The sequence below is a fragment of the Peromyscus eremicus genome, chromosome 12, assembly GCF_949786415.1.
Source record: "Peromyscus eremicus chromosome 12, PerEre_H2_v1, whole genome shotgun sequence".
NCBI classification, from domain to species: Eukaryota; Metazoa; Chordata; class Mammalia; order Rodentia; family Cricetidae; genus Peromyscus; species Peromyscus eremicus.
Genome location: NC_081428.1, coordinates 60,766,690 through 60,791,374, shown reverse-complemented (window position 1 = coordinate 60,791,374; position 24,685 = coordinate 60,766,690). Strand labels below are relative to the sequence as shown.

Here is a 24,685-nt window from a genome sequence, read left to right as displayed (position 1 = left end):
TGCGTAATCAATTCTTTTTGGTTAAGCACATAGTGATAAGAACAAAACCAGGCATTTTACTAGTTTTTAGTAATGGCACATTTAGATGACATTTACCATAAATTAATAATATGTCCTAAGTTAGATCTGCTAGCTGCTATTGGGATGTTAGTTGGTGTTAATAGGCTCAGGGGCCTATACCAGTATATATACTTACTGTATAGCTTGGCTGACAGAAAAATGAAGTGTAAAGCATGGTTTGGTGGCACACACTTGTAATCCCAGCACTCCAGAGGCTGAGAGTTTGAGGCCAGACTGCATGGTATAGCAAGGCTCTGTCTTGGGAGGGAAGGAGAGGGAGGGAGGGAGGGAGGGAGGGGCAGACAAGACAGAGAAAAACAGTATGTCATTTGTGTGTTGCTCAGCATCTAAGTAAGGACAGTGGGTTTTCCTGTTTTGTGTTTTTCATAATTAGTGCCTAGACCATTGGTTCTCAACCTGTGGATCATGACCCCCACAGGGTCCACATACCAGGTATCCTGCATGTCAGATATTTGCACTACAATTCATAACAGTAGCCAAAATTACAGTTCTGAAGTAGCAACAAAATAATTTTATGGTTGGGGGTCACCACAACATGAGGAATTGTGTTAAAGGATCACAGCATTAGGAAAGTTGAGGACCACTGACCTAGACCAACTCTTGGTTATTTGAAATTATGGATAGATTTTCTTGGTTTTTTTCTCTTACTAAGGTAATTATTTTTCTAGTGTTGTTGGGTTCATAAAGGAAAAGTCTAGACTCTAATCTTCAAAAGCTGAAAAATAGTTCTCTTATTAGCTGTTTTGTTCTCAGGGTCTAGGACTAGACCACACATATAGGCTTTAGAAGTAGATCTTTTCACAGCTTTGCGACTGTATTCATTTACTTACAGACCAGATCTTTCTCTGTAGCCTATACTGTTCTTGAACTTAGTTCTCTAGCTTCAGCCTCCTGAATGCTCTAGGTGTGTCCTACTATGCCTGGCTCTAGCTTATTTTGTGTGTGTGTGTGTGTGTGTGTGTGTGTGTGTGTGTGTGTGTGTGTGTATTAGGAAAACATTGATAATGGGTCCTAGAACTAGCTCTGTAGACCAGGCTGGCCTTGAACTCACAGAGATCTGCCTGCCTCTTGTCTCCCAAGTGCTAGGATTAAAGGCATGTGCCACCGCCATCACCTAGCAATGTTTTTAGAATTTTAATTCTTGCCACCTTTTAGGTAGGGAAAAGCATTCTATATTATAAAATAGGTTTTATAGTTGCTTCCCACTAAAGTTACTTGAAGTTACTTTTTTCTTTCTTTTTAAAAATTTTTTTTTTGTTATTATTATTATTATTATTATTAGAAACAAGGTTTCACTGTGTATCCCTGACTGTCCTGGAATTCATTCTGTAGACCAGGCTGGCCTCGAACTCAGAGATCCGTCTGCCTTTGTACCCCCCATCCTCCTCCCCCGCCCCCCAGTGCTAGGATTAAAGGCATGCACCACCACCGCCCGGCTTAATGTCTACTCTTTTTACGACATTTTAACAAATCAATTACGCCAAGCATGGTACCTCATACCTGTGATTCCAGCACTGGTCACTGAGACAGGTGGATTGCCATGAGGTTGAGCCAGCCTGGGTTACAGAGTGAGACCCTGTCTCACAATAAACTTGTACAGTATATGCATCGCTTGTTAAGAATGTATTACTCAGACCAAGTGAACTTTGTCAGAGGTGTGATTTTTTTTTTCCCCCTCTTCCTTTTGCGGAGTGAGTGAGACAGGATCTCTTATAATTCAGACTGGTCTTGAACTCACTGTGTAGCCAAAGGTACCCTTGAACCTGCTTCTACTTCCCAAGTACTGGAATTCTCAGCTTGTGCCACTGTGCCTAGGTCCTAAATATATTGGACTTAGGTTTTCCGTAGAGTTTATTATTTAGAAATTTTACTTACAATGTGGTTAATAATAGATAATTTTTTTGACTATTAAATATTTTCTGTTCGTTAAAATAAAGAACTAATTTGGAGGAGTTTTGTGGTGTGTTGGAAAATACATGTGGCAGCTTTTGGAATTGAAGAAAGGTTAGAGCTTGAGAAGTCAAGTTCGAGGCCAGCCAGGGCTACACAGAGAAACCCTGTCTCAACAAAACAATAAAACAAGACAAATAAAAAGAGAGAGAGAGAGAGCAGTGCTCGGCTTTTACCTGGTCAGTTTCCCTTCTGTCAACAGTCTCTTGCTGTGCTGTGGAGTTAGAAGAGGAGCCTGTGTCCGGGCAGCACCCCTGGTGTTAGGGTTTAAGAACCAAATGTCTTCCAGAAGGCTTGTGTGTTGAAGGTTGGCCCTCAGCTGGTGGACTCCAGTCACTGAGAGCTGATCCAGTTATGAGGGCTCTGACCTGGTCAGTGGATTATCCTTTGATGGATTTATAATATCATGATGTTATTGGGAGATAGTAATCAATTAAAGTAAGGCCTAGTTGAGGGAAAGGGATCGTGGCGGGTGGGTAGTACCTTGGAAGGCTACAACTTCTCCTGTTCTTTCCTGTTTTCTCTGCTTCTTGGCCACCATGAGGTGAACAGTTCTGTTTGACCAGTCCCTTATATTTAAAAGTACTTAATTTATCACGGGGATATGAGGTGTGTGTGTGTGTGTGTGTGTGTGTGTGTGTGTGTGTGTGTGTGTGTGGTGTGCAATGTGTACATGAGTTTGGGCATGCACGTGTATGGCACATATGTGGAGGTCAGAGGATAAGACACACAGTCAGTTTTCTGATTTCACTCTGGGTTCTAGGACTGAATTCCACTTGTCGGGTGTATGTGGTGTTCTGGTTTGTTTTTCTGTCAGTGATAAAATGCTCTGGCCAGAAGCAACTGAGAGGAGGAAAGGGTTTTTTAGTTGACACTTCAGATCACAATCCATCCTCTAGGGATTCAGGATAGAAACTGAAGCCGAATCCATGGAGGAGTGCTGCTTACCCTCTCACTCAACTGATGCATGCTCAGCTTGCTTTCTTACACTCTCCAGACTCGTGTGTGGGGGAATGATGTCATCCACAGTAGACTGGCCTCCCATGTCGATTGTAGCTCACAGACATGGCCACAGGCCAGTTGATGGAGGCAGTCCTTCCGTTCAGGCTCTAGATGTGGCTAGTTGATGATAAAAACTGATGGGTACCCAGGGCATGCCTCCCACTCTGATGGCTGCCACCACTGCCTTCAGCTTTCTACCTCAGCACGTACACAAACAGTGGGGCAGCCTGGGCTGGAGCCTGTGCAAGTGTGAGCCAACGAGCCGTCCTTCCTTTCTTCCGCGTTATTTATTTCAGGCATGTGTTGCAGCAAGGAAAAGGTAACTAACACCACTAGTTAGAAGGCACTACATCACTTGCTAGGCCAGGAGTGTCTTGAACTTGGGTGATAACAATGGGAAACTAAGAGGAATCAGGAGGATGTGTTAACTGGGCAAATACAGAGCGGCAGAGTAAAGTTGTCCAGGCCTCTGGCTTGCAAGAGGAATCAGGAGGATGTGTTAACTGGGCAAATACAGAGCGGCAGAGTAAAGTTGTCCAGGCCTCTGGCTTGCGCAGCCAAGTGAAGTAGCACCATTGTAATCTAAGCTGTGGTGGAAGATCTTAAGTTTAATGTGAGATGGGATGTGTTTGAGATGCTTAAGTGTCAGAAATGTCAGGAGAGACGGCTCAGTGGTTAAAAAGCTCTGGCTGCCCTTGCAGAGGACCCAGGTTCAATTCCTAGCACTCACATGGTGGCTCACAACTACCTGTAACTCCAGTTCCAGGGTGATCTGACACCTACTTATGGCCTCCACCAGCACCAGACTCACATGTGTAAACATATGTACATGCAACCAAGTACTCATACACATAGAATCAGTCTAAAATGAAAAAGAAAGAAGTGGACATGTTGAATCAACAGGTTGGAGGCGTGGGTCTGGAGGTCAGAGTTGAACATAATTGAAGCTGTGACCGTAGCTGAGCTTCCCTCTTGCCAAAGAAAAGAACGCAGACCATGAGGAAGGCAGAAGGTTCTCGGTCCCTGCAGTACCCACCCACATAATCCACCCACAACCACTGTGGATGGTGTGGGGAGTGCTGAAGTGAAGAAGCACAGGCTAGTGGGTACTTCATAGAGAAAGCGGGTTCTGGTCGCTCGCCATTTAGAGGCTGAAAGTCAAGACTTTATAGCCCTCCCCTAACCACATCCCATCATGTCAGGTGGCATCATGGCAGAGTGTCAGTAATCAGAAGGCGAAACAGAAGGCCAGAACAACCATTTAGTTCTTTTGAAAGAACTAACTATAGGAGCTACAAAAAATGTTAGTTCCTTTCAGGGGCGTTGTCCTTGGTGATGTAATCACCACACTAGGCTCTACCCTGCCTGCCTCCCAGTGCTGTTACATCAGGAGCCTCTGTGGGACACACTCAAACCATAGCAGGTGCCATCTGTTACATCCTTACCCAGAGGCTGCTGATGGTCTGCCGTGTCATGTGACCAGAGTGAAACCAGAGCCCTTGGGCAATGGGAACAGTGTCTGTGGGACATACTGAGATTGCCTTTCTCACGTGTTAGGATTTCCTGAGTGAGTTTTAAAAGATCACAAACTTACTACTTTTCATGTCAGTCTTAAAATCATTTAAGTAATCTATATAGATTGGCTTCTTTTTCCAACAGAGAGTCTCAATTGAACCCTCCGAGGAAAAAGCAGTGAAGAGATTTCTCCAAAAGAAGTTTCATTCAGCTTTTTAATTTTTCATAAAGAAGATGTGTCAGTTATTTTATCTCCACTTCCATTCAGCAAAGACACCCAAGTGCCCAAACCAGGAACAAGACATCAGCGTTACTACTTTTTTATACAACGTGTAGGAACAGTAGCTAAGCTAGGCAGGTACATCAGAAAGATACAGGTGAAAGTCTTGTTCTGCAGGGTACATGGGCTACACAGTGAGACATTATCTCAAGAGAAAACACAGGAGTCAACTGAGAAAACTACTACAAACACATGATTTCGTTAGCGTAGTGAAAGATACACCTTGTTCACACATACATGGGGGTGTAAGGAAAGAGAACATTTCTAACAGATTCGGTAACATTCTGTTGAATGTGTGATGGGGAACATTAGTTTCCTGGAAAGCATTCGAGATGACTCTGGTGCTCCGTTGTTCACTCAGACATCTCGTTCATCAGGACAAGCTATTGGAACTTACATTAATGTTTCCCTCCAGCTAAGACATCCTTAGGGATTAAAGAAAGGTGATGAGAAGAGTGTGTGTCCAGTTACAGCACTCGGTTTGATTCTTTCCATAGACACCAGAACTCGGGTGAGTCACGAAAGAGAAGCGGAGAACCCTCACTGGTGTTTTGTTTGTGCCGTTCTAGGCCTGACACTCAGGACCGCGTGTGAGCTGTGCAGCGCACACGCCACAAACCGTCTCCCACCCCAGTGCTGTTGGGGCTGGCGAACTGTTTTTAAGAGCTACTTCCTAGGATCCAGAGTTCATTTTACTCCAGTTCTTTGAAAGGAACGACTCTTACGACTTGAGTTCAATCCCTAGGACCCTCATGGTGGGGGAGCAAGTGGGTCCCTCAAACTGTCCTCTCCCTTCCACACCTTCAGCAACACACGTGTCTGTCTCCAGGTAGAGGGAGTGATTTGAAAATTCGAAAGGAAAGACACTGAGACTAAAATAGCTGCCTGGGCTGGCAAGGTAGCTCAGCCATGTTGGTGCTAGCTGTCCAGACCGGCTGTCCAGACCGGCTGTCTCGGGGTTTGAGCCTGAAAGTTCAAACCCCGAGACCTCCGTGCTGGAAGGAGAGAACCGGCTCCACACTTGTCTTTTGACCACCGTATGTGTCCATGGTGTGTGGCGAATGAATGAATGAATGAATGAATGAATGAATGAGTAAATGAAATCTCCAGGTGTGGTACAATAATTTAACAAAATCTGTACCCAGGAGTTATTGGTGACGTTCTATTAACATGACTGCTTTCAACCTTTAGTATGTGGAAGACATCTTTTGTCATGTAAAAGGAGCAGACTATTGTGCCTGTCAGAAGCTGTTTATGTTACGAGATTCTTTAGGCAAAGCAGTCCATGATTTTACAGTGTTTTGTTTTGAATTTTTTAAATCATTTATTAGGTGAAAAACCATTTCGCTGTGATGAGTGTGGTATGAGATTCATACAGAAATATCACATGGAAAGGCACAAGAGAACTCACAGTGGAGAAAAGCCTTACCAGTGTGAATACTGCTTACAGGTAAGTGAGCCAGTTTGAATTCTCCTCCCTAACTGCAGTGTGAAGTAACTAACAGTTAGGCACAACTTAGTGCTAGAGCCATTTGAGGTTTTAAGCTCTTTGATTAGATTTATAATGGAAACTTGATCAATGAATTGGTTTGGGACTATTTATATTGTTATTAATTATCTTGTTTCTTTTCTTCTCTTCCTTGTTGACAAAAACAATCATAAAAACAACAACAAAAAAACTACTTCCAACCTCTGATTTCAACAGTATTTTTCCAGAACAGATCGTGTATTGAAACATAAACGTATGTGCCATGAAAATCATGACAAAAAACTCAACAGATGTGCCATCAAAGGTGGCCTTCTAACGTCAGAGGAGGATTCTGGCTTCTCTACGTCACCAAAAGATAATGCACTGCCAAAAAAGAAAAGGCAGAAAACTGAGAAGAAATCGTCTGGACTGGACAAAGAGAGTGCATTGGACAAACCGGACCTGAAGAAAGACAAAAATGATTACCTGCCCCTCTACTCTTCAAGCACTAAAGTAAAGGATGAGTACATGGTCGCAGAGTATGCTGTTGAAATGCCACACTCTTCAGTCGGAGGGTCTCATTTAGAAGATGCATCTGGAGAAATACACCCACCCAAGTTGGTTCTCAAAAAAATCAATAGTAAGAGAAGTCTGAAACAGCCCCTGGAGCAAAATCAAACCATTTCACCCCTGTCCACTTACGAAGACAGCAAAGTCTCCAAGTATGCGTTTGAACTTGTGGATAAGCAGGCTTTACTGGACTCAGAAGGCAGTGCCGACATCGATCAGGTGGACAACTTGCAGGAGGGGCCCAGCAAACCTGTGCACAGCAGCACTAATTATGACGATGCCATGCAGTTTCTGAAGAAGAAGCGCTATCTTCAAGCTGCAAGTAACAACAGCAGGGAGTATGCACTGAATGTGGGTACCATAGCTTCTCAGCCTTCCGTAACACAAGCAGCTGTGGCCAGCGTCATTGATGAAAGCACCACAGCGTCCATATTGGATTCCCAGGCACTGAATGTGGAGATTAAGAGCAATCATGACAAAAATGTCATTCCAGATGAGGTCCTACAGACTCTGCTGGACCATTATTCCCACAAAGCTAATGGACAGCATGAGATTTCCTTCAGTGTTGCAGATACGGAAGTGACGTCTAGCATATCAATCAATTCTTCTGACGTACCTGAAGTCACCCAGTCAGAGAATGTTGGATCAAGCTCCCAAGCATCCTCATCAGATAAAGCTAACATGTTGCAGGAGTACTCCAAGTTTCTGCAGCAGGCTTTGGACAGAACTAGCCAAAACGATGCCTATTTGAATAGCCCGAGCCTTAACTTTGTGACTGATAACCAGACCCTTCCAAATCCGCCAGCATTCTCCTCCATAGACAAGCAAGTCTATGCAGCCATGCCCATCAATAGCTTTCGATCAGGAATGAATTCTCCACTAAGAACAACTCCAGATAAGTCTCACTTTGGACTGATAGTCGGTGACTCACAGCACCCGTTTCCCTTTTCAGGTGACGAGACAAACCACGCCTCTGCCACATCAACAGCAGACTTTTTGGATCAAGTGACTTCTCAGAAGAAAGCTGAGGCCCAGCCTGTCCACCAGGCTTACCAAATGAGCTCCTTTGAACAGCCCTTCCGCGCTCCTTATCATGGATCCAGAGCTGGAATAGCGACTCAATTTAGCACTGCCAATGGACAGGTGAACCTTCGGGGACCAGGGACAAGTGCTGAATTTTCAGAATTCCCCTTGGTGAATGTAAATGATAATAGAGCTGGGATGACATCTTCACCAGATGCCACAACTGGCCAGACTTTTGGCTAAAAAAAAAAAAAAAAAAAAAAAAAAAAAAAAAGTGTAAATAATACTGGCACTTTAGAACAGATTAATCGAGAGTGGGGTTACTCTGTGTAAAATGGAGTGCTATACAGATTTAAGAGCAATGCGTTCATAGCAAGCTGATAAGAATAGCAAGATAATCCAGTAACTGCATTTCGTTTGGTTAGCCCGCATTCCTTGAACTGCCTTACGTGTTGTCACCGTTAGAGGAGCGATGCATTACTTGTTTTAGATCAGAACCTTGCTATTCACCCACACCAAGATAAAGAGGAGGAGAAAAGACTTTCGCACAATTGTTTCCTAACTGATAACATTGTACATTCTTAGGAGAGTAGTAATTGTGTGAAATTTCCTCATACTGTTTCTAAGTTTTTCAGCATAGTATTGCACTTCAGCAGGGAATCTGAGGATACTTCACAGACGACAGTGAACTTAAAGTTTCAATGTCAAGAGATTATGGCTTAAATAAGTAGTTTGTCCTATAGGGGGAATAAAAAGAAACCACCTTAAAAAATGATATGCCATATACCCTTGATTTTCAGTTTGCATTATATTGACGTGGTTTTTTTTTTTTTTTTTGAAGAAAAAGTAATAAAAATCTGATAGTCTTAAGACTCCACTATTTAAAAGCCTAATTACTTTTAAAGTATGCATACTTTCAAAACTTTTACCAAAACACACAACTGTTGAAGCATTTACTTCTCTATGGAAGTATGCATATTGGTGTCAGTTTCTTTGTACAGGTATACTTAGATATTTTTTATGATTTTTCATGTGCAAGTATCAAGGTTTGAAGTTTTAGTAAAAAAATATTCTGTAGATTACATTCCCAAGAAAATAATGCTTATACAAAATGTATATTCCACGTTTTAAAGCTGAAATGTATTTTACTTTACACACTTCAGTTGACATAGAGCACTTAGGATTAATCTGGTATTTTTGATTTCTCAAAGTTAAAAAAAATAGATTTTTTAGGTTTGATATGGTTGTGTCATAATCATCTCGTAATTGACAATTTTGCTTTTTGGCAATAAAAGGAAGTTGGGATATCTTTGGACTGTAAAACCTGGTTTAATTCTTCTCTTTCTGGACTCTTGATAGATTGGATAATTAAACAGTATCCCAAGAAACTAAAGAAATGGGCATTTTAATTGCTTACTTAAGTTACTTTTAAGTGAATACTGCTCACGACAGTTTTACAAAGCGGAAGTGCTTACTGATTCCAGTAACTGCAATTTCTTTTTCAGCTAGACGAGTGATTGGACATTTTTTGTTGCATTTCAAAATCTAAATAAACTATAGACTTTATCCTTATACCACGAATGTTTTTTTTATATATGTATACTTTGTCTTAAAATAATACAGCATGGTACAATAAATAGTGCTTTTATATACATATATCTATACACTTTTATGAAGAATGATGGTTTGAGTTACACATTGGACAGGTTTAATTTTTGGAGACAACATTAGTTACACTGACTCTCCTTTTATTTGTTCCACTTTTGGGTTTTGTACTTACATTTCTGCCATCTTTATCACAGTGCACCAGTGGTAACCCGAAGCTAGTACCTTGGGAAACGGAGCTTTCGTTGACTCCCTTTGACTTGCTGTTGACCCTGTAGATCTGTGTGCTTTGTTCTAGTGTTGAGTGTGTTATCCATTTAAATTATTGTTCTTTTATTTAATGTTATCCCAAGACTGTTCTCATAAAGAAAGGGAACAAAGAAATATCCTTCCCCAGTATCCTTCACTTACACTCATTTATTTTTTAATATGTTGGTGTTTTTATGACAAGGAATATAAGTTATGTTTAATGTGGTTTCTCTACATTTTGTAATGAAACTTGGCTTGAAATCATAGTTTTCCCGTTTGACAGCTTTGCTGTCAGAGCTTCAAGAACTTTAAGACTTCTTTGAAGTAAATATTTTAAGTTCTGCCATTATTGATCTGAAGACTGATGTGTGTCTATGACGCATCATGTAACCACAGGAATGCTTCATCAGATGAGGTGTTATGGGACCGTGCTCATCCTCGATGGGCGTTTGTATTTTTCTCATAGTACTTTTGATAAGAGTAGACATTTATTTCCTAAGTTGAGCCTGATTTTTAAAAACACGTAGTTCCGCTGAGAACTGAATGTGTTTCTTGTGCAGTGGAAGGGGTTTTGTTTGTAACCAGCACAGGTTTAAGAATGTGTCGGTTGCTGAGTGGTTCAGGTAAGCTTAGGAAGAAAAGCCTTTGAAAATGGAAGTTCTGTAAACAGAATTTCAGGCATTGCATTCCTGTCTTAAACACATTTCTTTACATCGACACGATGGCAGCCTTTCCTACCAGGTTAAGCATTTGAGATAACCGATAGCCAGCATAACTTACTGACTTACATTTCAGTACAGCCATCACTCTTACTGTGAAGTCCTGAATGCCTGCCAGGCTCAGCCTGTCTCTTCATCATGCGAGAAACATCTCAAAAGTTTGGGTTCTCCACTTTGGTTCAGAAAGCTCTGGGCGTTAGAGGAAGGAAGTGTGGCCTTGTGTGCTGCTGTAGCGGATCCCTGTCGGTTCACACTTCTCCTCTCTCTCCGTGAGCAAATTCTTGTAGAGGAGTAGCTCCCAGTGCCCTTCAGCTTTTGCTCACCATGAACCTGTTCTGCTCTCTCTCACAGGTTCTTCCTGGCCTGGTCTGGGCCTGGGAGACCTCCCACTAGACAAGGCAGGAGCTCTCCAGCATCTGAAAGCATTGTTGCTTTTTGAACTTCAGTTCTTACTGCACATGTATTCCGTTGGGTTTGGAATAGCTGAGTGGCTCCTACTTTTTTTTTTTTTTTTTTTTTTTTTGGATCTACAGTGCGCATGTGCTACCTAGTCAGGTAGGGACCCACCATCTTAGCTCTGACTCAGGGTGCCAGCAATGGGTCATTTTATCTCCAGAGAGGTAGAAGAGGCCTTGTGCTCAGGGCAAGCTTTCATTCCCACAGATGAGAGACACTTGCAAAGTGCCAGTGAGGTTAGATCTTTTGCCATTTCTTTGGTTTTTATTAATTTGGGTTTTTAAAGGGCTGTTTTAAAAATAATAAAAAATAAATAAAAAGAGGCCGGGAACCTTTGCGTAGGCACGCTGCATACTGCACTCCCTAGGACCGTTAAACTAGAGCGCACCCTTTTCCAGTGTATTTACTTGAAGAAGCACTATTATAATCAGTGAGAATTTATTTGAGTCTGCAATTTAATTTAAACCTTTTCCGTTTCAAATTGCTTTATTTCAGGGAAATAATTTTCCAGTTGTTTTTGCTATATTCTGCAAATAAAAACCGTGTGTTTCCTTTTTCCACCTAAACTTTGGTAGGAAACAAACTAAAGCAGACAAACATTTCTTGTTGTGTTTGTTGCTTTCTTTAATCCAATGGATAAAAAAGTAAAACCCTGTAAACATTATTTTATTTTTTTATGCAATACCATGCTGTAAATACGGTTCATCGAGTAAGGATGTACCTATGATTGAATCTTTAATTCTGCACAGTTAGAGTTTATATATAAACGTGTCTTGACAATCAAGGACTTTGATGTGAGTCTTCCTTTATGATGTTTATTAATGTTATGCATTCCATTTGTTTGAAGTGAGTACCAATGTGCTAATTTGTATTGTCTGAAAGTATGTAATGTTTTTACAGCTTGTTTTTAAGACTCTGTAAATATGTACAAACCAATCACAGTACGGCTTTATGTTAGAAGGCGTGTGATGTTGTACTGTATGTAAGCAATAATACATAGCAGTGCTAACTTTACAAGTAGCATCAGGAACGTTCTATAGAGACATTTCAGAGTTATTAGTTATCCTTATTTCATTTAATAATGATTATCTTTAATCAGTTTTTATAAGCGAATTCCATTGTTCCTTCTGTTGGAACGTAACACTGTTTACACAGCATAATTGACGTTGCAGGGGAGACAGGCTAGACCTGACCCCATCTGCACTCACTCTCACTAAGCATTGAATGGCCTTACCACTCTTGTGCAAAGATGGAGGAAGACCGCAGAACTTAGTGCCCATCACACTGAAGGAAGGGATGTGTTTTTTTCCTGCTTCTGTACCGCTACCTAACTTTGTGGTTTGCTTTGGGTTTTAATATATGTTTCTGTTTTAGATTCAAGCCCGTAAGTGTTCAGGTAACTTCAGTTCAATTGTGAAGTAGATAAATTTCTTCATATTTCACAGCTACATTTCAATGATTCTAAACTTTCTACTTTGATTTTTAGATACTTATTTTTCAAGCTTGATTTCTCAGCTGACCAGATGAATTTACTCAACTTCAATACAAAGAAAGACAAACTTGTAGCTTGAAGTGAGTAGATACTGTACTGTACAGAACAGCTCTCTCTGAACACCCGTCACTGCTTTAGAAATGAAGCCGCCAACTTATAAATGATTATGACCTACATTTTATAGGGAAATGTTTTTAATGCTAGTCATTTCTATAATGTGCTTTGAAGGGTTTGCTAGTCCACTCCTGTCACTTTTTAGTACACTGGTACCTTTTCTATGTAATGTATGCTTTTTATTATTGTAGCAAAGCATTTCAGTAGAAAGAATTTTGCAACAATATGGGGGAAATTTTTCATTGTCGGGTTTGAATTATACTGGATTTTATCTGTCTAGTCTTACTTGTCTTTATTTTAATGCTGTCTGGAAGGGACCTTGGTACCCAAATAAAGCAGGTTAACCTCATTGCTTCAAGGGCATACTGTGTAGTGCTGAGTTTCACCTGGAAATCTGATGACTTTGAAAAGAAAAACACATTTATAAAAGTTGTACAGAGGAAATTAAATGTGTGATGGAAATCCTGATGGTGGAGCACGTTGAATTTTCTGAGACATAGTGTTATTTTCCTGGAATCCCTTATGCCTTCTTTGTATTCCAACCAATAAAAGAAAACCTTGTCATTGAAAGTGGTAGGCTGATAGGATATTCTGATTATACATATACAGTATTACTTTTCCTGTCTTACTCTCTGGCCCCTTCTCAATCACTGTAAATTTTTATTTTCTATTTCCTATTGCTAATTAAACATGTATATAATGTAGAGGCCGTTGTATAGAACTGAATGAATTGGGTTGCTATGCTTGAATGGGTAGCTACATGGAAATATTTGATGGATACTGAGAATTCCTAAGATGCCAGAGTAAATTTACATGGGAAAGGGAAGGCCACAGCAGATCGATCCTGCACCCCTAGAGGGTCTGTGGGAGAATCAGCTGCAATCTCAGTATCAGACACAAAGTGGGGCTTTCCTTCCCTTCCCCAAAACATGAGCACTAGATTTCAAAGTCTACTCAGGTGAAATCGCTTCACAGTGAAACTTAACCACATTGAAATTTTCACTGTTAAATACTATATTTGTGATATTTTTAAATACAAACTTTTACACTGCAGTCAGCAGCCTAACCATTGAAATTTAGCCAAGATATTTTAAAATATAATTGTCCTCCATGTATAATTGTTTTTAAACAATTGGGAGGATTTTTTGTTTAAAGATTTTTTATTGTCATTGTAAAAAAAACAACCAAAACCATCTTGCTTGACCCCACATTATACCATGAGTGAATCACTGAGCCATTTGAATACAGTGCTGGCCTGTCTCATGCCTGGTCAGGAGACACGAGCTGACATTACGAGGTTTAATGAGTTCACAGCTTTTGACGCTGTCGTCATTGACTTCACCTCGCTCTCGGAGTTTCTAATACCGTTTTATGTATTGTGATACTAAAGGAAGCTGTTTGACTTTATTTTAAATTGAATTATTAGATTAACTTATATTTGCAAATTCTGCATTTTCAATGTGGACACTTGGCTGTTTGAAAATAAAATACAGAATACAGTTTTATGAATAATTTTCTAGCTGAATTTTTCACAGTACTTTGAACCAAATGACTAATGGTAAATATGCAAAAACAAAATGTGGTACACAGTTACTAAGAGGAAAGGCTGTCCATGTGGAATGACTGGTTCCGTGGGTTAAGTAACAATATCGGGGCCTTTACCGTGGCTTGCTGTAGAATGTCACTAGTTCTAAGATTAAGTTAACTGTTAACTGTCATCAACTATTTCAGAGTGAACCATGTTGAACGTAGAGCTAGGAATACGTGTGGCTTTTCCTTTACAGATAAGACTCCATTAACCTTTTACCAGTAGCGCACATGGGATTTCTTTTTTTCTCCATTAGTGTAGATAAATTTGTTTCCATTCACCAACCACCTTGCCAGGACCTTGTCTTCTGACAGTGGGGTGCGTTGCAAGAAAGCAGTCTGCAGTTAACAGTGCTGCTCAGGTCCCTGGGACAAACTTCAGTCAACTGGCCCTTGCAGAAGTCAGTGCTCAGACCCTGGCTTATTAGCATGGTGCTGTAACCAACTGTACGTCATGGTACCACTGATGGTCTACTATAGCATTTCCTAGATCCCAGTGCTTGAGTGATTGATTGGTGGGGAGAGGGCTGGGGAGATACTCTACCTGACACTTCTCCCACCTTCTGAAGATTATACAAAAAAATAATAATAAAATTGAAGTCACTTGAATTAACGTGTTGTCACTGAGTCTTACTTGACATTTACCACTCACAAAATGATCTTTCTGATTAGTGCCTGGATAGAATCTGCACTTCCCAGCTGTTCCCTGCTTAGCTGAACCTGATGGGTATTAGCATAAACAGCATCCACTCCTGGATCAAGAGTCAGTGGAGGCGAGAGCATTAAGTAAATAAATTGAAAATGAGGGTCTCCTAATTTTAGTGGGTTTCCCCTCTGCCTGCCCTCACCCCATCATCTGAAGATAAAATGGGTGATTAGAACAAAACCTTTTGTCCGTAGACTTAGGCAGATATATACATGCTGGTGTGTAAGGGCTGGGATGAAAAAAAAAATGTAACACTGTAAACAAGAATGACATTTCAAATGCTGGGAAAATGCAAGTTTTCAAATGACCTTGACTTGTAAAACTGAGAACATTGAACCTTTGCCTGTTTACTCACTTACACAGATGAGCTTTGAAAGTTGTAACCTTAATGTTTTAACTTGTCATGTTCTTAAAGCTGAAGCCAATGCTGCTGCGTTGTAGGGAAGGGAGCCGAGAGCATTCCCTGGGATAGGACTTGCAATTCCTGTTGACTTGGATCTTGGTTGGCTGGGGCACAGAACCTTCACCTACATTCAGCACTGATCACCTACTTACGAGACACAGTGCTAAGTGCAAATAATAGGTGCCTGAGGCTCCTAGTGTCTTTTTTTTTTTAAGATTTATCTATTTTGCATGTTTTGCCTGCATGAATGTCTGTGCACCGTGTGAGCACAATGCTGGTAGAGTGCAGAAGAGGGCATCAGAGCCTCTGGAACTGGCGTTTCGGGGAGCAGTGAGCCACCATGTGGGTGCCGGGAATCGAACCTGGAGCCTCTGCAAGAGCAGCCAGTGCTCTTAACCACTGAGCCATTGCTCCAGCCTGGCTACTAGTATCTTAATCTGAAAGCGTTGATTGTGGTATCAACTGCAGATTACATGTCACATTGTTGTACTTTATATGACTAAATCAAACACTGAGTTTGAAGATGTATCGGTACTGTGCTGCGTGCTTTAGATCACTCTCCTCAATAACTGGGTAAGTGGAAAAGCATGGTTATTCTCTGCTTCGGCATGATTTTCTAAGAAAAATGGAGTTTAATAAACCAGCTCCAGAAGTTAAGGTATGTGGGGACCATTACAGAGGAAACAGAACATTGTCAAAAAGTTACCCCCAATGGAAAAGACCAGATTTGTGGGTAGCATTCAAGACTGGAGTGTGCGGCTGCTGAAATAGTCTGAGGGAACTGGCCTGTTACGGGTCTGGGTAATCAATGAATGCTGTATGGATTTACAAATGGGGGAAGCTATCCAGAGGATCACCTCTTACACTAGGACTCAGGAAGCCAGTGCTGGGGATGCTAACAGCCAAGGCCTCCTTGGAAAGGTGTTAATATGTTGAATGTTCTGTGCTCACACACTGCTGCAGGTTCCTTTCAGACTACGGTTGTGTTTACAGCGCTCTCCCACTTAAAAGTCTTGGAGCGGCTAAACTCAAACCTCCCGTGTGGCGATCTCCCTTTGTGTGTGGGAGCTGCAAGACCATCACTTAGGCAGACTTCTGCCAGCCAAAGAGTGAGGCTAGAGCACAGAATAAAAGGCAAAGGACACAGCAATGCACAGTCAGGGCGGTTCAGGAGCTCTCAGATGACAGGGAGAACTGGGGGGTGCGTTTTATCCAGTTGGGCCTCTTGGTTTGAGAGCGGATGTTGGTGTCCAAATCATGAGGGGAATATAGAGAAAGTCATATTGTTTAGGAAAGACTTGCCGACAGCATGAGCAGTGGTGGTAGGGTGGCTTGTTAAGAATTGAGGAAACAGGCCGGGCGGTGGTGGCGCACGCCTTTAATCCCAGCACTCGGGAGGCAGAGCCAGGCGGATCTCTATGAGTTCGAGGCCAGCCTGGGCTACCAAGTGAGTTCCAGGAAAGGCGCAAAGCTACACAGAGAGACCCTGTCTCGAAAAACCAAAAAAAAAAAAAAAAAAAGAATTGAGGAAACAGGAAGGGAAGGGAGTCACTGCCAGCTGCCGCCATGACAAGCAGCATGTGAAGATGCCAGTGAGCCACGAGCCACGTGGCAAGGTATAGATTTATAGAAATGGATTAATTTAAGATGTAAGAACTAGAGAGCTAGAAGCCTGAGCCATTAGGCCAAACAGTTTAAACAATATAAGTCTCTGTGTTTACTTGGTTGGGTCTGAGCGGCTGTGGGACTGGCGGGTGACAGAGATTTGTCCTGACTGTGGGTCAGGCAGGAAAACTCTAGCTACAGGTGGGTCTTACAGTCAAAGGACTGGTTGTCCTTAATCTTCCTAAATGACCTTGTGGAAGCCATTGAACTTTTCTAATTCTCAATGGCTTCCATCTACACCATTGACAACCTGTGTGTTTTACCATCAAATTATTTGAGGCAGAAATATGTAAACTATAATGCGATGAGTAGATTAGATTTATGTGTGAGAAAGGCAAGCAAGACCCTAACTGGGCAAATGCTGGTTGCCTCGCTTCATGTGAAGCATGGCATTAGGAATTTCTGGCTGGAAGACCATGCAAGTTGAACAACTTCATAAAGAAACGTTCCCACATCCAAGACTTTGAGCCCTAATGTCTTAGAAATGGAAATTTTCAATACCTTACTGATGGATTGCTGACAAGATATAGGCACACTAAAAGATGCCTCATTATAGTTACGAAAATATTCCAAGTACATCTTGTCCCAAGTATTTTGTATACTCCACCTCCACGTCTCTCAGAAGATAGAAGATAGAATGTATTCAGTTGACCAACGGAAAAGGAACTAGCCAACAAGGTGGGTAGAAGTGGTGATAACGTCTGTAGGGAGAACAGTAGTTACAATTTGTGTTTGCCAGCAAGTGTATTACAGAGTTGTCAGGACGCCACTTCAGGAACAGATTGAAAAGCTCAGTTAAAGCAGAAATGATTCTGAAGCTGGAGAGAGAGTTCATTTTCTACAGGGGTCTGTGTGTGTGTGTTGGGGGGTATGTGCACGTGAGTACAGGTGCCCAGTAGAAGCCAGAATGTGTCGGAGCCCTTTGAAACTCAAGTGACTGCCCAACCTGAGTTCTAGGAACGAAAGTCCTCTGCAAGGGCAGTGTATGCTTTTAACCAGTGAGCCATTTCTCCAACCCCCTTGGAGGCAGGCTGAACACTGCTTTGTATGGCAATATTGAAGGAACAAAAAGCAGAAACACTCTCTAAAAGTAAGGGAATAAATCAATCCAAGTGGAAGTCTGCGATTGCTCACATCTGTTTGGAAGTGGGTTTTTCTTGCTTTTTCTAATTTCTGAGTTGAGCCTTTCATTATCTCATCCCCACTTCCCAACTCTTGCTAGCTCCTTTGTTTTTACTTAGTGGAACAATCATGTATGTGCTGTCACAGGAACACACTAAAGAACCAAGTTAAGCTATAGAATACCCTGCCTCGTTAAGGTTAACTCATGTGTGTTTAAATGATAGTAAATAAAAATGCAAAATATTAATCTCTCACTGAGAGAAGATTAGGGACCCATGGTGGTGTTGGTTGGGTCTTTGGTCTTTATTTCAGGGGGCCTGCTGCCCAGTTCCCAAATAAATCACACACAGAGGCTTAGTCTTAATTATGAATGCCTGGCCTTAGCTTGGCTTGTTTCTTGCCAGCTTTTTTAAAATTATCCCATCTACCTTTTGCCTCTGGGCTTTTCCTGTTCTCTTCTGTAAATCTTACTCTTACTCGGTGGCTTGCTTTGTAGCTGAGTGGCTGGACCCTGGAGTCCTCCTCCTTCTCTGGCTACCTCCTCTTTCTCCTTCTATATATTCTCTCTGTCTGCCAGCCCTGACTATTTCTCTCTCCTGCTTTGCTATTGACCGTTCAGTTCTCTATTAGACCATCAGGTGTTTTAGACAGGCACAGTAGCACAGCTTCACAGAGTTAAACAAATGCAACGTAAACAAAAGTAGTATTCCACAACACATGGGTTAGTTTGTAAGCTTCTCAAAGGTAATTAGTTCACAGCCTTAAGCTGCCTCCCATAAGCATGTGTCAGTAATTGATGACATGTTTTACATGGTAGAAAAAGTATTAAAGGTGCTGTTTGAATTAATCAGAAGTGGCATTATGATGAGGCCATGATTGGGTGGAATTCTGTACTCAACGCAAGCTTCTACACAGGATTCCCAAAGGAGATTTGAGAATCCAGGGTCAGAAAGAAGTGGAATATACCTGTAATCCCAGCATTCTTGAGGCTGAGGCTAGTGACCTTGTGTTCAAGGCCAGCCTGGACCCTGTCGCAAAAAAAGACAGAATCCAAGGTTGCTGGGAAATGAGGGACCGTCTTAAAAACATGTTGGTGGCGCACGCCTTTAATCCCAGCACTTGGGAGGCAGAGCCAGGCGGATCTCTGTGAGTTCGAGGCCAGCCTGGGCTACCAAGTGAGTTCCAGGAGAGGCGCAAAGCTACACAGAGAAACCCTGTCTCGAAAAACCAAAAAAAACCAAAAAACAAAAAACAAAAACATGTTGGAACTATTTCCCAAACCTCAATGTGAAAAGGGACAGGGGAGCAGGCCAGGACAAAAAGACTGAGGTTTGCACTCTCAGGCTGAGCAGAGCAGCTTTAGAGTGAATAGACTAGGATGGCCAGGGCTTCATCAATGGCCTAGTGGTCCCAGCCCCTTCCCAGCTGCACAGGGACAAAGGCGGAAGCGGAAGCTGGGGATTTGGTCAATATGCTTTGTACCCTACAGTCAGTCAGAATATTGGGTCAGGATGAGAACAGGCTTGGGAATGCTACCCCAACCCTTTGGAACCCCTCTTCCCTTTACCATAGTCCAAGCCATCCCAGGTTTTCCTGGCTTCCTGCAAGTTTCTGTATACCCACACTGGCCTCCAGTCCTTACCCTCGATGGGCCATGTGAAATCCTTCCAGAAGCTCCACAGCTGTCTGGACCAACAGACAGGACAGGAGCGCAGTTGGTCCAGCACAGATGTCTGCTTCCCGGTACCATCCTTCCCCATGAAGGCCTCGGGACTGTCTGCCTTCCCGATGGTTCTCGGTGCTTGGTCACGGTTCCTCATGCTACAGTGCCTTCTCTCCACACTCTGCTAAAACTCCCCTCTCCACCCTTGTCTTTGGATCCTCAGAAGAGCTTACCCTGATTTGACTGCTCACTTTAACTATGTCTGAGTTCTCTCCACCATGTATGTTTTCCTAACCTGGTCCGCTATCTACAATGCTGTGCTCATCAGTAGGAGAATTTGAGGAATGTCTGTCTTCGTCACCTGTTCAGAGTGGTTTTGCTCCTGTGTCTGTTCCGGGTTGACCCCAGGGGTCAGCCATGCACAGGTATTTGATGGGTGTGCCTGAGAGGGACTAGAGATAATGAGGGTGCGAAGAGATCCCCTACAAGGTGCAAGGCCCAGGAGCTTGGGGTTCTGGGATGACGGCATTAGGTGGTCTGGTTTTCAAAATGAAAGGAGGTGTATGGAGGTATGAAACAACAGGCCACACTGCTCCTGGGCCATTTTCAATCCCCAGCAAAATGGTCCATAACTCTTGCAGGTTGGTGTGGCAGGTCTTAGTATGAACTCTGTGTAAGGTGTGAGGAGCCTGGGCCTTGAATACATTAAGGACCTTGGGCAAGGTCATGGTAAAAAGAGCCAGGCTCTGGTCCAGGCCTGACTTTGCTCATCTGCTCTCTCAAAGGTCTGCCATTGGGGCCTCTGCGTGTGACCTTTAAGGAGATAACAGAATGCCAATCAGTGCCGTTGCAGTCCGGAAAGGCCGCCACTGTCGTCATAAAACAAACAGGTCCTCTGCGTATGCTGCTTTCTCAAGCTTTCAGGTCCTGGCCTGTGACAGGTGGCAGGTGGCTGGTACCAGGAGAATGACTTTTTCTTGTTGCAAGGCAAACTCCCAGAGTCAACAAATGCCTTAGATCCTGGAGGAGAAACCAGCTGGACAGGAGCTGGGGACACCTGAGAGGAGGGGCCCGCCCTCTGTAGTCAGCCCTGCCCGGGAAGCCAAGCAGGATTCTATTCTCCCTAGGGTCCTGCCTCTACTCCTCTAAGACCCAGGAGCTCCTATGTCCCACTTCCAGGAATGCCCAGTAGTGCTTCTGACAGGCATCCCTCCCTTGGGCTTACCCAGGACTTTGAAGCACAATTCAAAAATCCAGAAAGGAGCCAGGCAGAGCGACTCACACCTGTAATCCCAAATGAGGCAGGAGAATTGCTGAAAGCTTTGAGGTCAGTCTAGGCTACATATTGAGTTCTAGGTCAACCTGACTATACAGAGTAAGACCCTGTCTCAAAAACCACAAATGCAGGTCTAGATAGATGGCAGTGAAGAGCATGTACTGCTCCTGCAGAGGACCTGAGTTTGGTTCCTAATGCCTATGTCGGGAGGCCCACAACCACCTAACTTCAGCTTCAGGGGACCCTTCTGACCTTCAAGGGTACATGCACACATGTTCATACACACACAAACACACACACGCACACACGCATGCATGCACATACTCTCAAGTAAATGTAAAAAAAAATAAAAAACAGAACTTTAAACTTTAGAAAATACATTTCAATGACCAGCTAAATATTACCATGTAGCATACTGCCTCTCTCGGGGAAACATTTACAATCTTTCTGGTCATTAAAGTTTTAATTAGAGGGCTGGAGAGATGGCTCGCTGGTTAAGAACATTTGCTGCCCTTCCAAAGGACATGAGTTTAGTTCCCAGCACCCACATCAGGCGGTTCACCACTGTCTGTAACTCCAGCTCCAGGGCATCTGACACCTCTGGTCTCTGTGGGCACCTGCCCTCATGGCCTAGTGGTCTCAGTCCCTTCCCAGCTGCACAGGAACAGGGGCTGAAGCGGAAGCTGGGGATTTGGTCAATATGCTTTGTACCCTACAGTCAGTGCACGCATGTGCATACAGACCCACACCTCCAGAAAATGAAAAATACTAATTTTTTAAAAATGTACCCAGAGGAAGACAGCCCTGTAGAGAGGTATTTTGGATAAAGACAAAAACTGTAAGACTAGAAATTCCATAATTTTCATAGATGGCTGTCCACTGGCAGTGGAGGAGTTTAAAGGAAATGTCAATGTGTCCAGTTCCACCTCAGACCCGTCAAGTAAGGAGGTCAGAATCCATGGGGCAGATCCCCAGGTAGGGGTGTTTTCTGAACCCACTCCTAGATGATTGTGGAGGACAGCCAGGGATTGTGAAGCACATGCCAGTCCAGCCAATCCCTCCTTGGGGCGGTTGACCTCTGGTGCTGGAGTCTAGACCATGAGATATGTTTTTGGTGCACACACATCCTGACATCACTGTTGAATGTTTTCAGTCTGCTTTCACATTTCTGTTCTGCTTTATTCTGCCCAGGCTCCGATTGCACACACACACACACACACACACACACACACACACACACACACACACACTTCAGACTTTCAGACAAAAGAGTTCATCTTCTAAGACAGTGGGTCTCAACCTTCCTAACGCTGTGACCCTTTAATACAGTTCCTCATGTTATGGTGACCCCCCAACCATAAAATTGTTTGTACCCCATAACTGTAATTTTGCTAGTTAGGAATTATAATGTCAACACCTGTGTTTTCCAATGGTCTTAGGTGACCCTGTGAAAAGGTTGTTGGATGCCAAGGGATCGAGACCCGCAGGCTGAGAACCCTCTGTTCTAAGCCATGCTTTCTTTGCCAGCCTTCATGCAGAGGGCAGCTGTCAGCGGCAGCCTCTGGAAGGAAGGAAGTGACTTCTACACACAGCTGGGCTTCTACACACAGCTGGGCGGCGGGGTGAGAGGCACAGAGCTACAGCCTCACTGTAGCTTGAGTTGTTACTCAGTTGAAGAAAAAGCATTTAATAGCCGTATTGTGTGTTTACACAACTGTCTGTGGGCTGGAATAACAGTGAACCCAAACAACAAAACGGAAAGGAAACATTTTTTTTTGTGGGGAGGTCACTTTTATCATGGTTGGAATTTTTATGTGTTTGCTCTCTATTGCTATGTGACAAATTACTCCAAACTGATTTGCTTAAAGCAGCCACTGTCTTTTTTATTCAGTCTGTGAGTCAGGAATTCAGAACAAGCACAGCTTGCTCTCCAGTGCCTGGGACCCATCTGCCGGGGGCTGGAATCACTTAAAGGCCTGCTTCACTCACAGTCGGTTAATCCTGGCTCTGGCCTGGACCATAGGCACACCTCACAACACGGAGTCTCAGGGCCAGATGAACACCTGCTGCCTTTGTTTTTTGGCTTGTGAAGCCCAACAGTTACTTCTTCCATTTGGTTTGCCGGCCGAGGTACTTGCGAAAGCCCACTGAGGTCATGAGAACAAACGGAGGCCCAGCTCCTTGGGGAATGGAGTCGCATTTCCTATTTTAAGACAAGCAGATGCGAGGGGATGTATCCGTGCAGCCATCTTGGGAAAGTACAATCGGCCCCACATTATTTGTCTTTCTAACTTAGTCGTTTCTGCTTCAGATTCTAAAGTGACATGTATTTGTAAGAAAAAAAAAAGTCAATAAAAATCCAGATGGATCTGTCAAAGCGGGTTTCCTCTCCTACATCACTATCTTGGCTCCTCTCTGGAGAGAGAAACACAGTAGATTGATGGTGTTTTGTGTGCAAGTGATACGCATATAGACGTGGATTATAGCACACACACCACTCACATTGTCCTGCAACTTGCCATTTTTATTGGTTATATGACAGGCAGGGCTCAATGTCAGTACACAGAAAACTACCTGACATAAAACATTGGCTGTCCTCGTGTGGCTCTGTCCTAAAGTAACCAGTCTTCTGCTGATGCATTTTAGGCTCTCACGTTTTCAACTATGACAAGTAAATGATGCAGTGAACACCCTTCTAGTAGGCCACATAGGGTGATAGCTTAGAAATGGAGATATGATTTTTATTCTAAGAATATGTAAGATACCATTTTTTGGCACAGGAAGTTTTTTTGTGGGTTTTTTAAGGTTTTATATATATATATATAAATTAAGTTGACATCAAGCAGGGTATACTTTTTTTTTTTTTTTTTTTTTTGCAAACAACTGCGTTTCTCTATTTAGCCTTAAATGACATGAACACACGTGTTCTAAGGTTTAGAAGACACTTAACAAGCTTTGAAGGAAGCAATTCTCCTATATTTAGAAAAGGGTTAACCGCAGGAAATAGTGGTTATAAAGAAAGGTGCATTTCCTTTTCTCATGTTGTAAACTTAGGCTGAGGTGAACTTGAATGTGGAATCCCCAAAGTTCAGGTTGATGCTCAGCAGGAGGCTCCCTCACCCCCAAAGTTGGCAGCAAACAGGAACCTAGTTAAAGTAAAAAAAAAAAAAAAGTGTCAGGTATCACCCAAAAAGCGAGGAAGGAAGAAAGCTTTACTGGCTGGGCAGGTGACCAGATGGCCATGTAGTGGATCTAGCAGTATACCATCCTGTCTGTCTGTCTGTCCATCGTCTTCTCACAGACGGCTAATCTGTGATTCCTTCTGGGGGAAGTGGCGGGTCTTGCTTCTGGCAGAGATGGGTTATGAAAACTCCTCTGCAAGCTGGGGATAAAGCTCAGGGGTAGAAGAGAGCCTAGCCGGGACAAAGCCCTGGATTCCACTCCCAGCATTGGAAGGCCAAAAGTGAAAACGAAACTCCACAAACAAATGAAAACCTATTTTCCTGCCGTGCGGTGCCGATGCTCACAGCACAGAATGGACGTTGGGGACTTGGTGCTCAAGTGTGACGAGCCAGGAACAAAATGATAAATATTGTACTATGCTATTTAGAGGCTGCCTATATCGAGAGTAGACAAAAAGATAGGAAGCGGGTGGGGGCGGGGGAGCGCGCGTTTTCTGTATGGGGGTGATGGAAAGGGTTTTAGACAGAGCGGGGATGGCTCGTTGCGCAACAACACG

General features: G+C 42.9%; 1 protein-coding gene across 1 annotated transcript in view; it reads left to right on the top strand.

Moving 5' to 3' along the window:
- Positions 1-9,461, top strand: part of Znf148 (zinc finger protein 148) — a 119,876-nt gene extending 110,415 nt beyond the window's left edge. The window contains exons 8-9 of the mRNA XM_059276913.1: positions 6,160-6,278; positions 6,534-9,461. Coding sequence (XP_059132896.1) covers positions 6,160-6,278; positions 6,534-8,132 — 1,718 coding nt within the window. The 3' untranslated portion in view covers positions 8,133-9,461. The remainder of the gene's footprint in view (positions 1-6,159; positions 6,279-6,533) is intronic.
- The last annotated feature ends 15,224 nt before the right edge of the window (positions 9,462-24,685 follow it).